General features: G+C 41.2%; 1 protein-coding gene across 11 annotated transcripts in view; it reads right to left on the bottom strand.

Moving 5' to 3' along the window:
• Positions 1-17,990, bottom strand: part of SLC44A3 (solute carrier family 44 member 3) — an 86,388-nt gene that overhangs the window by 60,751 nt on the left and 7,647 nt on the right. For all 11 annotated transcript variants that reach the window (XM_070367639.1, XM_070367638.1, XM_070367636.1 and 8 more), the window contains one exon: positions 17,556-17,649. In XM_070367639.1, the coding sequence (XP_070223740.1) occupies positions 17,556-17,649 (94 nt within the window). The remainder of the gene's footprint in view (positions 1-17,555; positions 17,650-17,990) is intronic.

Here is a 17,990-nt window from a genome sequence, read left to right on the forward strand (position 1 = left end):
ATCTCAGTGTATAAAAGTAGACCATGGAAAATAAAGAATTGGGATCAGTTTCTCGAAATACTGGTCTCCCCATGTCTCTCTCTCTTTCACTCTGGCTGAGTCTCCATCTGGAGCGCGGAACCCACCATGCTTACTAATTATGCCTGGGCTTCTAAGATCCGACCGGGGAGGCCTCAGTGTCTCCTCTCCTTTGGGAGAACGGAAGGACGCCTGCGGCCTACGTAAGTGGTGCAAACTTCTTGTCTTGAAGTTTTTTTGGTCTCCCGTGTAAACCAAGCTACTCAGCCTCTTTTCTCCACTGAATTTTCCTACTGAGCTATCCTTCTTCTATTACTCTTTATATCTTTGATAAAATATTTAAATAAATAGGTCGCCAACGCCGTCCCCACTTCAAATACCCTGGATCAGCCGGGGCAGGACCCCGGCAGGGAACCCAAATGCAAATGACATTACAGCATTATGAAGGAAAAATGGCTTCGAAACACCCAATGAATCTCAACATAGAACATACAGAAGGATCTTTCTCAGGAGGCACAAGAGTAGAAAAACAGTTCCTGAGTCATCAAATATTGATTCAAGAGTAATACAACCAAGCCATTTTTTTAAATTAAAAATTTTACAGATGTGATACATTGACATGGCTCAGATTCCAGAAGTATATCAGAATAAACCATAAGAAATTGCTCTTTCTTCTCCTTGAGCCACTGAAGTACATTTGTCCACAGGCCATTAGGTTTTAGTTTCTTGTACATCACCATAGAGATATTTGTTAGCATATATGAACATAACAGGAAATTTAAATAGCAGTCTGCAGCTGAGTGTCAAAAATAGTAAAAATTACATCCCTAAATGAGATACCAGACCCCACCAAGCTGGGATTTTCAAAAAAGAGGTAGGAAAAAAAACTGTTACTCTCATAAATCTTTTACCTACACATTATAAGGGGCTTTCCTGGTGGCTCAGTGGTAAAGAAACTGCCTGCTAAGGCAGGGGACTCAGGTTTGATCCCTGGGTCAGGAAAATCTCCTAGAGAAGGAAACTGCAACCAACTCCAGTATTCTTGGCTGAAGAATTCCATGGTCAGTGGAGCCTGGCAAGCTACAGTCCATGGGGTCGCAAAAGAGTTGGACACGACTCAATGACTAAACAATAACAACACATTATAAGAGTATTTGAGGCTGGAGAACAGTAAAGCATTTTAAAATAGAAACTTTCATTCTGGAATATCTTTAGCATTACTGAAAAATCACAAAAAAGGTACAGAGAGCTCCCACATACCTTCCCTCACCTCCACCTTATGTAACATCAGACATAACCACAGTACATTTGTGAAAATTAAGAAATCAACGCTGGTACTACATTATTTACTAAACCACAGCCTTTATTTGGATCACCATTTTCCACCAATTACTTTTTCTGTTCCAGCATCAGATCAGATCAGTCGCTCAGTCATGTTCGACTCTTTGCGACCCCATGAATCGAAGCACGCCAGGCCTCCCTGTCCATTACCGACTCCCAGAGTTCACCCAGACTCACGTCCATCGAGTCAGTGATGCCATCCAGCCATCTCATCCTGTGTCGTCCCCTTCTCCTCTTGCCCCCAATCCCTCCCAGCATCAGAGTCTTTTCCAATGAGTCAACCCTTCGCATGAGGTGGCCAAAGTACTGGAGTTTCAGCTTTAGCAGCATTCCTTCCAAAGAAATCCCAGGGCTGATCTCCTTCAGAATGGACTGGTTGGATCTCCTTGCAGTCCAAGGGACTCTCAAGAGTCTTCTCCAACACCACAGTTCAAAAGCATCAATTCTTCGGTGCTCAGCCTTCTTCCCAGTCCAACTCTCACATCCATACATGACCACAGGAAAAACCATAGCCTTGACTAGACGGACCTTTGTTGGCAAAGTAATGTCTCTGCTTTTGAATATGCTATCTAGGTTGGTCATAACTTTCCTTTCAAGGAGTAAGCATCTGTTAATTTCATGGCTGCAGTCACCATCTGCAGTGATTTCGGAGCCCCCCAAAATAAAGTCTGACACTGTTTCCACTGTTTCCCCATCTATTTCCCATGAAGTGATGGGACTGGATGCCATGATCTTTGTTTTCCGAATGTTGAGCTTTAAGCCAACTTTTTCACTCTCCACTTTCACTTTCATCAAGAGGCTTTTGAGTTCCTCTTCACTTTCTGCCATAAGGGTGGTGTCATCTGCACATCTGAGGTTATTGATATTTCTCCTGGCAATCTTGATTCCAGCTTGTGTTTCTTCCAGTCCAGCGTTTCTCATGATGTACTCTGCATATAAGTTAAATAAGCAGGGTGACAATATACAGCCTTGACGAACTCCTTTTCCTATTTGGAACCAGTCTGTTGTTCCCATGTCCAGTTCTAACTGTTGCTTCCTGACCTGCATACAAATTTCTCAAGAGGCAGGTCAGGTGGTCTGGTATTCCCATCTCTTGAAGAATTTTCCAGTTTATTGTGATTCACACAGTCAAAGGCTTTGGCATACTCAATAAAACAGAAATAGATGTTTTTCTGGGACTCTCTTGCTTTTTCCATGATCCAGTGGATGTTGGCAATTTGATCTCTGGTTCCTCTGCCTTTTCTAAAACCAGCTTGAACATCAGGAAGTTCACGGTTCACATATTGCTGAAGCCTGGCTTGGAGAATTTTGAGCATTACTTTACTAGTGTGTGAGATGAGTGCAACTGTGCGGTAGATTGAGCGTTCTTTGGCATTGCCTTTCTTTGGGATTGGAATGAAATCTGACCTTTTCCAGTCCTGTGGCCACTGCTGAGTTTTCCAAATGTGCTGGCATACTGAGTGCAGCAGTTTCACAGCATCATCTTTCAGGATTTGGAATAGCTCAATTGGAATTCTATCACCTCCACTAGCTTTGTTTGTAGTGATGCTTCCTAAGGCCCACTTGACTTCACATTCCAGGATGTCTGGCTCTAGGTCAGTGATCACACCATTGTGATTATCTGGGTCGTGAAGATCTTTTTTGTACAGCTCTTCTGTGTATTCTTGCCATCTCTTCTTAATATCTTCTGCTTCTGTTAGGTCCATACCACTTCTGTCCTTTATCGAGCCCATCTTTGCATGAAATGTTCCTTTGGTATCTCTGATTTTCTTGAAGAGATCTCTAGTCTTTCCCATTCTGTTGTTTTCCTCTATTTCTTTGCATTGATCGCTGAAGAAGGCTTTCTTATCTCTTCTTGCTATTCTTTGGAACTCTGCATTCAGATGCTTATATCTTTCCTTTTCTCCTTTGCTTTTTGCTTCTCTGCTTTTCAAAGCTATTTGTAAGGCCTCCCCAGACAGCCATTTTGCTTTTTTGCATTTCTTTTCCATGGGGATGGTCTTGATCCCTGTCTCCTGTACAATGTCACAAACCTCATTCCATAGTTCATCAGGCACTCTATCTATCAGATCTAGGCCCTTAAATCTATTTCTCACTTCCACTGTATAATCATAAGGGATTTGATTTAGGTCATACCTGAATGGTCTAGTGGTTTTCCCCACTTTCTTCAATTTAAGTCTGAATTTGGCAATAAGGAGTTCATGGTCTGAGCCACAGTCAGCTCCTGGTCCTGTTTTTGTTGACTGTATAGAGCTTCTCCATCTTTGGCTGCAAAGAATATAATCAATCTGATTTCGGTGTTGACCATCTGGTGATGTCCACGTGTAGAGTCTTCTCTTGTGTTGTTGGAAGAGGGTGTTTGTTATGACCAGTGCATTTTCTTGGCAAAACTCTATTAGTCTTCGCCCTGCTTCATTCCGTATTCCAAGGCCAAATTTGCCTGTTACTCCAGGTGTTTCTTGACTTCCTACTTTTGCATTCTAGTCCCCTATAATGAAAAGGACATCTTTTTTGGGTGTTAGTTCTAAAAGGTCTTGTAGGTCTTCATAGAACCGTTCAACTTCAGCTTCTTCAGTGTTACTGGTTGGGGCATAGACTTGGATTACTGTGATATTGAATGGTTTGCTTTGGAAATGAACAGAGATCATTCTGTCGTTTTTGAGATTGCATCCAAGTACTGCATATGGGACTCTTTTGTTGACCATGATGGCTACTCCATTTCTTCTGAGTGATTCCTGCCCGCAGTAGTAGATATAATGGTCATCTGAGTTAAATTCACCCATTCCAGTCCATTTTAGCTCTCTGATTCCTAGAATGTCGATGTTCACTCTTGCCATCTCTTGTTTGACCACTTCCAATTTGCCTTGATTCATGGACCTGACATTCCAGGTTCCTATGCAATATTGCTCTTTACAGCATTGGACCTTGCTTCTACCACCAGTCACATCCACAGCTGGGTGTTGTTTTTGCTTTGGCTCCATCCCTTCATTCTTTCTGGAGTTATTTCTCCACTGATCTCCAGTAGCATATTGGGCACCTACTGACCTGGGGAGTTCCTCTGTCAGTATCCTATCATTTTGCCTTTTCATACTGTTCATGGGGTTCTCAAGGCAAGAATACTGAGGTCGTTTGCCATTCCCTTCTCCAGTGGACCACATTTTGTCAGATCTCTCCACTATGACCCGCCCATCTTGGGTTGCCCCACAGGCATGGCTTAGTTTCATTGAGTTAGACACGGCTGTGGTCCTACTGTGATTAGATTGACTAGTTTTTTGTGAGTATGGTTTCAGTGTGTCTGCCCTCTGATGCCCTCTTGCAACACCTACCATCTTACTTGGGTTTCTCTTACCTTGGGTGTAGGGTATCTCTTTACGGCTGCTCCAGCGAAGCACAGCCATTGCTCCTTACCTTGGACGAGGGGTATCTCCTCACCACCACCCTACCACAGTGCATTTATTTGTTGTGTCTCCCTTGGTCTGGGACAATTTCTTAGTTTTTCCCTATTTGTCATTACCTTGACACTTTTGAAGATTCATGGTCAGGTATTTTATAAAATGTCCTGCAAGCTGAAGAATGACCCTCATGTTCTCTCATGATTAGATGCAGTTACAGGTTTAGGGCGGTGGCCTGCTATAGGGTTGGGAGCACTGAGTGTAGCAGTACATGCATGGGATCTTTTGAAGGAGGTCACCATTATCTTCATTATTTCCACCATGGTTGGGCCCCAGGTAAATAGCAGAGACAACACAGCTGCATCCATCAACAGAAAATTGGATTAAAGATTTACTGAGCATGGCCCTGCCCATCAGAATAAGACTCAGTTTCCCCCTCAGTCAGGCTTATGGAAGCTTCCATAAGCCTCTTATCCTTCTCCATCAGAAGGCAGAAACACTGAAAACCACAATCACAGAAAACCAACCAATCTAATCACATGGACCACAGCCTTGTCTAACTCAATGAAATTATGAGCCACGCTATGTAGGGCCACCCAAGACGGATGGGTCGTGGTGGAGAGGTCTGACAGAAAGTGGTCCACTGGAGAAGGGAATGGCAAACTACCTCAGTGTTCTTGCCTTGAGAACCCCATGAACAGTATGAAAAGGCAAAAAGATAGGATACTGACAGAGGAACTCCCCAGGTCAGTAGGTGCCCAGTATGCTACTGGAGATCAGTGGAGAAATAACTCCAGAAAGAATAAAGAGACAGAGCCAAAGCAAAAACAACACCCAGCTGTGGATGCTACTGGTGATGGAAGCAAGGTCCGATGCTGTAAAGAGCAATATTGCATAGGAACCTGGAATGTCAGGTCCATGAATCAAGGCAAATTGGAAGTGGTCAAACAAGAGATGGCAAGAGTGAACATCGACATGTTAGGAATCAGCGAGCTAAAATGGACTGGAATGGGGGAATTTAACTCAGATGACCATTATATCTACTATTGTGGGCAAGAATCCCTTAGAAGAAATGGAGTAGCCATCATAGTCAACAAGAGAGTCTGAAATGCAGTACTTGGATGCAATCTCCCAAACGACAGAATGATCTCTGTTCATTTCCAAGGCAAACCATTCAATATCACGGTAATCCAAGTCTATGCTGCAACCAAGCTGAAGTTCTATGCTGAAGAAGCTGAAGTTGAATGGTTCTATGAAGACCACAAGACCTTCTAGAACTAACACCCAAAAAAGATGTCCTTTTCATTATAGGAGTCTGGAATGCAAAAGTAGGAATCAAGAAACACCTGGACTAACAGGCAAATTTGGCCTTGGAATACGGAATGAAGCAGGGCACAGGCTAATAGTTTTTTCAAGAGAACACACTGGTCATAACAAAGTCCCTCTTCCAACAACACAAGAGAAGACTCTACACATGGACATCACCAGATGGTCAACACCGAAATCAGACTGATTATATTCTTTGCAGTCAAAGATGGAGAAGCTCTATACAGTCAGCAAAAACAAGACCGGGAGCTGACTGTGACTCAGATCATGAACTCCTTATTGTCAAATTCAGACTTAAATTGAAGAAAGTGGGGAAAACCACTAGACCATTCAGGTATGACCTAAATCAAATCCTTTATGATTATACAGTGGAAATGAGAAATAGATTTAAGGGCCTAGATCTGATAGATAGAGTGCCTGATGAACTATGGAATGAGGTTTGTGACATTGTACAGGAGACAGGGATCAAGACCATCCCCAAGAAAAAGAAGTGCAAAAAAGCAAAATGGCTGTCTGGGGAGGCCTTACAAATAGCTTTGAAAAGAAGAGAAGTGAAAAGCAAAGGAGAAAAGGAAAGATATAAGCATCTGAATGCAGAGTTCCAAAGAATAGCAAACATCTATTTCTGCTTTATTGACTATGCCAAAGCCTTTGACTGTGTGGATCAAAACAAACTGTGGAAATTCAAGAGATGGGAATACCAGGCCACCTGACCTGCCTCTTGAGAAATCTGTATGCAGGTCAGGAAGCAACAGTCAGAACTGGACATGGAACAACAGACTGGTTTCAAATTGGGACAGGAGTATCTCAGGCTGTATATTGTCACCATGCTTATTTTACTTATATGCAGAGTATATCATGAGAAATGCTGGGGTGGAAGAAGCACAAGCTGGAATCAAGATTGCCAGGAGAAATGTCAATAACCTCAGATATGCAGATGACACCACCCTTATGGCAGAAAGCGAAGAACTAAAAAGCCTCTTGATAAAAATGAAAGAGAGGAGTGAAAAGTTAACTTAAAGCTCAGCATTCAGAAAACTAATATCATGGCAGCCGGTCCCATCACTTCATGGCAAATAGATAGGGAAACAGTGGAAACGGTGGCTGACTTTATTTTTTGGGGCTCCAAAATCACTGCAGATGGTGACTGCAGCCACGAAATTAAAAGACACTTACTCCTTGGAAGAAAAGTTATGACCAACCTAGACAGCATATTAGAAAGCAGAGACGTTACTTTGCAACAAAGGTCCATCTAGTCAAGGCTATGGTTTTTCCAGTAGTCATATATGGATGTGAGAGTTGGGAGTATAAAGAAAGCTGTGTGCCAAAGAATTGGTATTTTTCAACTGTGGTGTTGGAGAAGACTCTTGAGAGTCCCCTGGACTATAAGGAGATCCAACCAGTCTATCCTAAAGGAAATCTGTCTTGAATATTCATTGGAAGGACTGATGCTAAAGCTGTAACTCCAATACTTTGGCCACCTGATGTGAAAAGCTGACTCATTGGAAAAGACCCTGATGCTGGGAAAGATTGAAGACGGGAAGAGAAGGGGATGACAGAGGATGAGATGGTTGGATGGCATCACCAACTCAATGGACATGAGTTTGAGTAAACTCCGAGAGTTGGTGATGGATGGGGAGGCCTGGTGTGCTGCAGTCCATGTGGTCACAGAGAGTCAGACACGACTGAGCTGAACGGGTTTAGGGGAAGAACGTCACCGAGGGGAAGTGCTCTCAGAGGACTACATTGGGGACATGGCAGCAGCCTGACTTCACTGCTGAATTAGACCACAATCACTCAGTTAAGGTGGCTGGGCCCTGCCAGATTTCTCCACTGGAATGTAAGTATTTTTTCTCTTTCTACACTCTGTTCTTAAAAGTGCGTCCAGCCTGCTCTCAAGAGGAAGGAAATTAACTTCCACATCCTGGAGGATGAATATCAACACACATTATCAGAGATCCCTCTGTAAAGATGTATCCCTTTCCTCCCCTTTATTACTTATTCTCTTATTTATGTAAGTATGGACTCATGGATATATATTCTTTGGGTTATAATCCAGTATGATTGTTATTTAGTCAGTTGCTCAAATTGTTCCATCTTTGTCCACTGGGAGGTATTTCAGGTTGGCCCCTGTGTCCTTTTGACATGGCCAATCCCTTTTTTTCCCCTTGAGCACTTCCTTACTTTCTAATTTGACAAGATGATGCCAGGCTTATCTGGTATTTCTCTCATTCAAGGCCTAAAATCAGACCTTTTGGAGAACAGTACTTAGAAACAAAGCTCTGGACATTGGGTATGTTTATTGCTACTGGAGAATCACTGATCCTAGGTCCTCTTATAATCAGCCGTAGTATGTAGCTTCAAAATGGCTAGATAGTCCCCTGTGAGAAGTAGGGAGTGGGATCAAGAGAATGTGGAACACATCCCACCCCCACAAACACATCAAAAATACATCTACATGTGGAACAATTCTCTTAGAAAACTAACTGGAAACCAGCAGAAGAACTCCTATACAACCAAACCTGCAAGAAAAAGTGGTTCCATGTAACTGGCTGGGACAAAAAGGCATCGCATTGGGACCTGTGCCCCTGAAAAGCAAGCTGTCAAGCCACAATCTGGGCATCAACATCCTGGACTCCTGTGTGGAGGAGACTAGCCCCCTTGACTGCTAGAAAATCTGCAGAGACAGACAGAAGGACTAGAGAAGCCTAGATTCCACTTGCACAGAGTGTGTGCATGCTGGCTTGCTGACAATCAGGGTGGAGAGAGCCATGCACTGGTGGCTGCCACCTCGCCACACTCAGAAGGGGCAAACACCCTGGCCCTGCTCACTCCAAACCACAGCCTGGTGCGAGATCAGGGCACAGATTCAGTTCAACTATGGAGAAACAGACCAGGGCACCTGTGGTGTGATCCAAGTGAAGCCACGCAGGATACTGTCTAGTCATGCATGGGGCGAGTGCAACCACATTGGCCACTGGCAGGGTGAGCACAGGGAGGTGCCACAAAAGTACATAGAGGCCAAGGGCTGGGCAGACAGGCCCTGGGACTCATCTAGCTACACAGAAAGAGTCCAGAGGGCCTGGAATGTGGTCTGGGTGGGGCAGCGATGGCCATTGTCAGTGCATTCAGAAGTAGCAAGTCCTCTCCCAGTGAGAGCTCCTCAGCTTCGCCCACATCACACCACAGCCTCGCCCTGGATCTGGGGCAGACAGGTCCTGGAGAAGACTGGCACAGAGGCAGCATAGATCCTGGCGGGGGGGGCACAGCCACATAAACTTGTGCAGCCACAACATCCGACTCCTAGCCCCAGCCCCCTCCACGCCACAGCCTTGCATTAGATCTGGGACGAACACAACAGAGAGAGGGATGTGACCTTGGGCTGCTTCCAAGCAGAGCCAGGGGGCCCATAGGTCCTTTGTGACCACAGAGGCCTCACTTGCTTCAGCAATCACCTCCGTAGGGGCACACTCTCAAGGGCAATGCAGCCTCACTGATCCTGACCTTTAGGGTTTCTAACTCAACAGCTGAGAAGCTGACACTGCTCCTAACAGAGTGACAACAGCCACGGAGCAAAAGGGAAGCCCCACCTCATATCCTGCACAGGTTCTAGAAACAACCCTCCCCATGAAGGGCAAAATGACCAGCAAACTCTGAGGAAAGACCTGGCTGGCAGCCATATGGAAACCAGCAACTTACACCAAAGACATTGGACATGCAGAGGCTACACAGGGATGCCCCCACATAAAAACTTCTCTTCAAGACCATAGTAGATAATTGTTTCTCCTAAATTTATAAAGAAAAAGAAAGTTAAATAGAATAAAAAGGCAGCGGAACTACTCCCAATTAAATGAACAAGAGAAATTCCCCCAAAGAACAAATAATGAATAATTAAACAGGCCTTTCTAATCCACTAGACCCCAAGTTCAAAAAGGTGGCATAAAAATGCTAACTGAATTAAGAAAGATTATTGACAGAAACAGAGATCATTGTAACAAGGAACTACTGCTGCTGCTGCTGCTGCTGCTGCTGCTAAGTCGCTTCAGTCGTGTCCGACTCTGTGCGACCCCATGGACAGCAGCCCACTAGGCTCCTCTGTCCCTGGGATTCTCCAGGCAAGAACAATGGAGTGGGTTGCCAGTTCCTTCTCCAATGCATGAAAGTGAAAAGTGAAAGGGAAGTCGCTCAGTCGTGCCCGACTCTTAGCGACCCCATGGACTACAGCCCACCAGACTCCTCCATCCAGGGGATTTTCCAGGCAAGAGTACTGGAGTGGGGTGCCATTGCCTTCTCCGAACAAGGAACTAGAAACTATAAAGATGAACTGATCAAAAAAGGACAATTCAACTGCCAAGATAAAAACCAACCTAGAGGTAATTAATAGCAGAATAAATGTTATAGAAGAATGAATAAGTGATCTGGAAGACAGCATGATGGCAATCATCCAGTTAGAACAGAAGGTGGACATACAAATGAAAACAAATGAAACCAACATACAATACCTATGGGATAATGTGAAATGTGCCAACCTACACAAAATAGACATTCCAGAAGGAGAAGGTGGTGGGTTGTTGAAAATGTATTTGAAGAAATTACAGCTGAAAAATTCCAAAACCTAAAGAAGGGAACATATATTCAGGTATAGGAAGCCCAGAGGGTCCCAAACAATAAGAACCCATGCATATTCACACCAAGACATCTCATAATTAAGATGGCAAATGTTAAAGATAAAGAGGATTCCAAAGGTAGTGAGAGAAAAACAAAGAGTCAGTTACAAGGGAATCTCCTTTAAGCTATCAGTTGATTTCTCTATAGAAACGGCAGGCCAGAAGGGAGTGGCAAGATAAATTCAAAATCCTAAAAGGGAAAAACCTGCAACCTAGGATGCTCTATCCAACATGATTATCACTTAGAAGGAGAGATAAAGAATTTCCCAGACAGGCAAAAGCAAAAAGAATTCAGCAATATTAAACCTACCCTGAAAGAAATATTGAAGAGTCTTCTCTAAACAGAAAGGTAGCAAGAATCTATAGGAAAGGGAAAAATTATAATAGGAAAGGCTAATCATAAAAGGATTGAAGATCACTTAAATACATAGACTTATACATAGCCAGTATATAGACTAAACAACAATTAAAAAATGTAAAAAAAAATTATAACTACATTAAATAGTAAAAGAGGGCTTCCCTGATAGCTTAACTGATGAAGAATCTGCCTGCAATACAGGAGACCTTGGTTTGATTCCTGGGTCGGGAAGATCCCCTAGAGAAGGGCATGGCAACCCACTCCAGTATTCTTGTCTGGAGAATCCCATAGATAGAGGAGACTGGCACACTACAGTTCATGGGGCTGCAAAGAGTCGGATACAACTAATGACTAAGCAAAGCACAAATAGTAAAACAATAAACATGAAGATACAAAATACAACATCAAGAAAACAAAACGTGAGGGAAAGGAGTATAAAAATGTAAATCTTTTACAATGTGTTTGACCTGAAATGATTGCTAGTTTAAAACGAGTAGATACAGTCGTGAGTTAATATGCTTGAACTTCATGGCAACCATAAATCAAAAATATAGACTATGTTCACAAAAAACAAAAGGAAAGGAACTCAAACATATTACAACAGAGATTCATCAGATCACAAAAGGAAAAATAAAAAGAAGAAATAAGCAAAGAGGAACTACAAAACAACTAGAAAACAAAGATTAAAATGGCAGGAAGGGAACTCCCCTGTTGGTCCAGTGGCTAAGACTGCACTCCCAGTGCAGGCGGCCTGGGTTTGATCCCTGGTCAGGGAACTAGATTTCACATGCTGAAACTAAAAGATCCCATATGCTGCAACAAAGTTCAAAGATTCCGCATTCTACAACCAGGACCCAGGACAGCCAAAAAAATAAGTAAATATTTACAAATAATAAACACAAAATTAAAGGAACTTGAAAAAGATTGTTAAAAATGGCAGTAAGTACATACTTATCAATTATTACTTTAAATGTCAATGGGCCAAAGGCTCCAAACAAAAGACACAGCATGGTAGACTGGATGAAAGAAACAAGAATCTACAATATGCTGCCTACAAGAGGTTCACTTCAGGGCAAAAGGCACACACATACTGAAAGTGAGGGTATGGAAAAATTTAATGCAAATGAAAACAAGAGGAAAGAAGAGGTAAAATAAAGGCCATAAAGGAAGATAAAGAAGAGCATTAAATGATGAAAAGGGGATCAATACAAGAAGAGGATATTATACTCATTGATATATATATACACCCAATAGGGGAGCACTTATGTTCCTTTTACCCCACTTTGTAAACCATTGGTGGAAATATAAATTGGTGCAGCCTCTAGAGAACACAGTATGGAGATTCCTTTAAAAAACTAGAAACAGTGCTATCATATGATCCAGCAATACCACTCCTGGGTACATGCCATAAAAAAATGAAAACTCTAATTTGAAAAGACAGAGGCACTTCAATGTTCATAGCAGCACTATTTATAATAACCAAGTCATGGAAGCAACCCATGTCCATCAATAGATGAATGGATAATGTTGTATATGCATATAATGGAATATTATTCAATCATGAGAAAGAATGAAATATTCCCATTTGCAGCAACATGGAGAGGCTCAGAGAACGTTATATTTAGTAAAGTAAGCCAGGCAGATAAAAACAAATATTATATCATTTATAATGCAGAATCTAAAAAGTAATGCAGGTGAATCTGTATACAAAACAGAAACAGATGCACAGACATAGAAAACAAACTTGTGACTACCAAAGGGAAGAGGGAGGGAGTATGGGGTTAACAGATAAAAACTACTCCACATAAAATAGATAAGCAACAAGAATTTACTATATTATACCAGTCATTATTTTCAATATTTTGTAATAAGCTATAATCAGAAAAAAAAAAACAACGGAATCACTATGCTGTACACCTGAAACTAACACAATACTGTAAATCAACCATACTTCAATGCAAATTAATGAATGCATGTACTATACATTAATGACTGATGAATTACCCTCCTTAGAATCCTGCTTCAGGATTGTATAAAAGTGCCTATTTCCCTACCCTTTTGCAAAGGGTGCTTTTTAAAAAACAAAAACAAAAACATGTTGCCAGTCTAAGCCTGGTGTGCAGTAGTCCATGGTGTCGCAAAGAGTCAGACATGACTGAGCAACTGAACTGAGTCTATGAGGTGAAAACATCAGAGTCTTAAATGGAATTTTCCCTATCATAATGGAGGTTCAGTCTTTTTTAGTATCTTTAAAAAATACTGCAAGGCAATGGCACCCCACTCTAGTACTCTTGCCTGGAAAATCCCATGAATGGAGGAGCCTGGTGGGCTACAGTCCATGGGGTCGCTGGGAGTCGGACACGACTGAGCGACTTCCCTTTCACTTTTCACTTTCATGCATTGGAGAAGGAAATGGCAGCCCACTCCAGTGTTCTTGCCTGGAGAATCCCAGGGACGGGGAGCCTGGTGGGCTGCCGTCTATGGGGTCGCACAGAGTCGGACACGACTGAAGGGACTTAGCAGCACCAGCACTTTTCTTTGAAGCATCTATTCATATTCTCATTTCAGTTTTATATTGTGATACTGGTGTTTTAAAAGTTGATTAGTAAGACCTTTCATAAATTAGAGATCAATCTTTTTTTATATGAATTGTAACTTATCTGCCTGTTAATTTTGCTTCTACTATTTTGTCATGCAGAAATGTTTCTTTTTAATGTAGCCAAATTTACTGACTTTTTAGTTTTATGTCTCCTGAATTTTAAGTCATAGTGAGAAGCCTTCTTTACTTCCAGGTTATAAGAGAATTCTCCCCTGTCTTCTAGTACTTCCTGATTTCACTTTGTAAGTTATGATCTTTAATCTATTTGGAATTTATCCATATAAGCCATGAGGTATAGATCCAGTTTTTCCCTCTGGATTCCTACCCAGCTGTCCCAATACCACTTGTTGAATAGTCCAAGTTTCTGTCACTGATTTGAGATGCCATTTTTTATCATGTACTAAATTCTTGTAAGAATTCCTATTCTTGGATTATATAATATCTTTCACTGACCTTCCTACGTATGAACTAGTACCACAGTATTTCAATTATTAAACATTATGTTTTAAAAACTGGAAGGACTGGTTTTCCTTCATTGTTTTCTTCAGATTTTTCATGGTCATTTAAGAGAATTTTTTTCCTTACAGACATTCAAATCAGCTTATCTAGCTACTGAAAAAATCCTATTATATTTATTTTAATCAATGATAAACCTGTATTTTTCAACTTAGAAATAACATCTTAAATACTGTAGAGGGAAGTAACATTTTTATCAAGTTGAGCCATACCATCAAGAAGCCATTCTATCTTCCTATTTGTTCAAGATTACTTTGTACCTCAGAAACACATGTAAGCTTTCATCCTGTGGTTCTTATATGGTCTTGTTAATTTCTAGGCATTTTTTTGTATATACTTTTTCTTGCTGTGATAAAAGCAGACTTCTCAAAAAACATATGAATGCTACAGATTTCAGTATATTAATCTTGTTCCCTGCTACCTCAGTTCTTATCATTTGTTGTTTTTCAATTAATTTTCTTACCACATTGTTCTTCAGTTGCTAAGTCACATCTGACTCTTTGCAACCCTTGGGACCTAGGGCATATATAGCAGTATGTATATCTTACCACATATAAATTTTAACTCCTGCTTTCCAGTGTTTAAATTTTGAATTTTTTTCTTTTCTGTTACTAAACAGTCTTAACACCAAAGAATCTGAATTGTTTTGAAAGAAAATGCTTTCTGAATTTTTATTTAGTGTTTTCAAAAAATAAGATCAGATAAAGATTTCATGTCATTTTATTTGTTTTTCCCCAAACAGAATTCTCCATAAGACCCTAATTTTGACAAAGTGGCTTGTTAACTATTGTGCTTTTTAGGCATTTAATTGCCCTATGCTGATTCCATCTTAGTTCTGAGAATGATGGAGGGAGGCATGTAAAGTGTGGATCATCCCTGGTAGGTTGCGGACCAGCCAGATGCATATGAATGAGTACGTCATTGGCTGGGGCAGGGGGTGTGTCTATTGGTCCACAAACGCTGGTTTTTTCCCTGCTTCTGTTTTTCCTCCCCAACCAAGAAAGCCACTCAAATACACAGGGAACTATCTAGAAAGCTGATTGTGTATTTAGATGACCCTATACATGGAATTTATTCAAGCAAACAATGCAGTGACATGCACAGGCTCCTATGTGAGAGGCTAGAAATAGAATTTACTAGAGGGAAAAACCCAAGCCTTTTAGATTTTAAATCTAAAATCTAATGGGGGTGGGGACTCAAAATACAATATTACATTGGACACCAAAAGGAAAAAGATATGCTTGCTTGTTATCTGCAGTATTTTTTCACTGCTCTTAGCAGCTTGTTCCTAGGTATACAAACCTTCTCAATACTCAGTCATTGCTCTAAAAGGGGATGTTATACCTCACATGATCAACCCAGAAAGAAGAAACAATTGGTTTAGTCAAAGAGAAGTATTTAGAAAACGTTCTTTGGCTGTATGGTCACACTTCTCATGTTTTCAAGCTTTTCACTCTTGGCACTGCTCTTCCATGATAAAATATGATAATTTCCATCTTAAAACAACTACTTGCTTGTGTAGGAAAAGGAAATGGAGCCCTCAAGGCTACTTTTTATCTCCCTAACTCCATCCAAGAAAAACCAGTCAGTCATCAGCAGTTTTGTCTTCACTTGAAAAGCTAAGCGTTGGAAAGGTCTGCACTTAAGGGGTGAAAGGACTAAGACTGGCTTGGGACGTAGAAAAGATGGTGTTCCGGGGACACAGGTACAGGACCAACCCCGCCATCCCCTCCCCAGCTTGCTGTGAGCCCTTTAGGCTATTTGCCAGACAAAATACAACCAACAAAGACCTGTTTGCTTAGAGTTACAGGAACCAATGTGGATGCAGTCTGGGTTTGAATGCCAGCTCTTCCAACTTGTATAACTTCAACCTGCCTCTGCAACAGCTTTCTCAGCCATAAAATAGGGATGGAAATATCTACAACACACAAGTTTTATGAGGTCCCAGTACATTAACACAGGTTAAGAGCTTAGAAAAGTATATGGTAATTTTTGGGCAAGCATCAGACTCAATAGATGTTTGTTATTATCACCAATATCAAGATATAAGCTTCCCAGGGAATTACAGTAATCATCCCATTGATAGTAGGAGGAGGCTTTATTCAACTATGGTTAAATTACAGCCTTAAATATTCTATTCGCTTTCAATTCCTTCTTCAGGCCCAGAACACAAATAGTGTTCTTTAAAAAATCCTTCTCAAAAGACAAACACTGCATGACCTCACTTATATGTGGAATCTAAAATAGTTTATCTCACAGAAGCAGAGAACAGAATGCAGTACCCACAGGGTGGGGGCGGAAGGGGAGATGTGGGCAAAGGGTATAAAGTTGAAAAAAACCTTCTCTCCATATATTAAATCATTTTTGTTTGAGTTACTGGAATATGTTAGTTTTTTCTGGATTTAGTTATGTTTCATTGAGATATGTTTATGACATCTAATAAGAAATCAGATTTTTAAAAATAAGGTATTACAGGTATTCTCCTCTGGAAATAATTCTCTCCTCTTTCAATTACTTATAACACAAAGTATTTTGGAAAAGGACACAAGGACGGTTACCTATATTCTTCCCCCTGTTCGGTTAAAATCTACTCATTTGTCTTAGAACCTGCTATCTCAGCATTTTTCAAGCTGTTAGAAGATTATAAAATATATTACTTTTTAAAAAACTGAAACAGACTAGGAACTATTAGTAAGGAAGAAGTCTTGTTTTGTGAGACTTTGTTTGTTTCCATATACATCAGTATGTACGAAGATACGTGTATACTGGAGTTGTGATGTAATACATTTCTTACCGGGAATCCTGACCACAAGTTTGATGAACATTATCTGAGGGAGCTGGCATAATGCCTTGGTTCTACTTAAATTGTGATTATCTTGAAGGGATTTTGCACAAAGGTCTCATTCACTGTAAACATATAATTTTCAAAAGAATGGTAATGCAAAATAAACCCAAGTCCTCCTTCAGTACCTCTCAGCATCCCGATGGTGGTGGTGGTAATTAATTGCATTTCCCCCCTCAGCCTTCTCCATGGCTCACATGTGAGCCATTAATCACGGCAGGGCAACTACTGCTTCACCCTGAGAGCTTTAATTACAGGAGCCCTCCTCTGTGCCAGGGATTGCCCTAGTCGATAGGGATGAATAAGACTGTGAAAGCAGCTTGCTGAGTGATGTTCTCGAGAAGGACCTGTTTTCTATTCTCACTGAGAAAAAAGGTGTGTTGACCATCTGGCCTTGCCCCCCAAGGCCTGCTTCTTATGGAGAAGAGTAAGAGACTCTCACCAAGTACCCAATAAGTTTTGTTAATGGATAAGGAAAACGTTTGAAAGCTCTTACCTTGGGGGAACTGGTAGCCTGGGGCACAGCAAGTCTGCATTTGGAATCTGGGTGTAGTTGAAGGAATTCAAATTATAAACACACAGGAAGGACCCTGGAAGCAGAAAACACACAGCCTATACCATTTTCCTACATTGTACTTATCTCTTTAGGGGAGCTAGTAAAGAAACCATAGTCATTTTACCCAACTTTGGAAAAGATAGAATAAACCACTCAGATTTAGAAAACAGGTCTCTGGGTGTCCTAGAGACAAAAACAATAAGCATCCAGTTAAGATCAAATCAGGTTCTCTCCTTTCCTCTCCCCAAAATGCCAAATTCAAAAGTTATAAAATGATTGGTAACAAAATGATTTGAAGATGATTTATTATATAGGCTTGATATTTTTAACCCAGTCTTGCAAATAATTTTTAAAAATCTGGCACCCCACTTCTCA

This window comes from Bos mutus, chromosome 3 (genome assembly GCF_027580195.1).
Source record: "Bos mutus isolate GX-2022 chromosome 3, NWIPB_WYAK_1.1, whole genome shotgun sequence".
In the NCBI taxonomy this organism is placed as follows: domain Eukaryota; kingdom Metazoa; phylum Chordata; class Mammalia; order Artiodactyla; family Bovidae; genus Bos; species Bos mutus.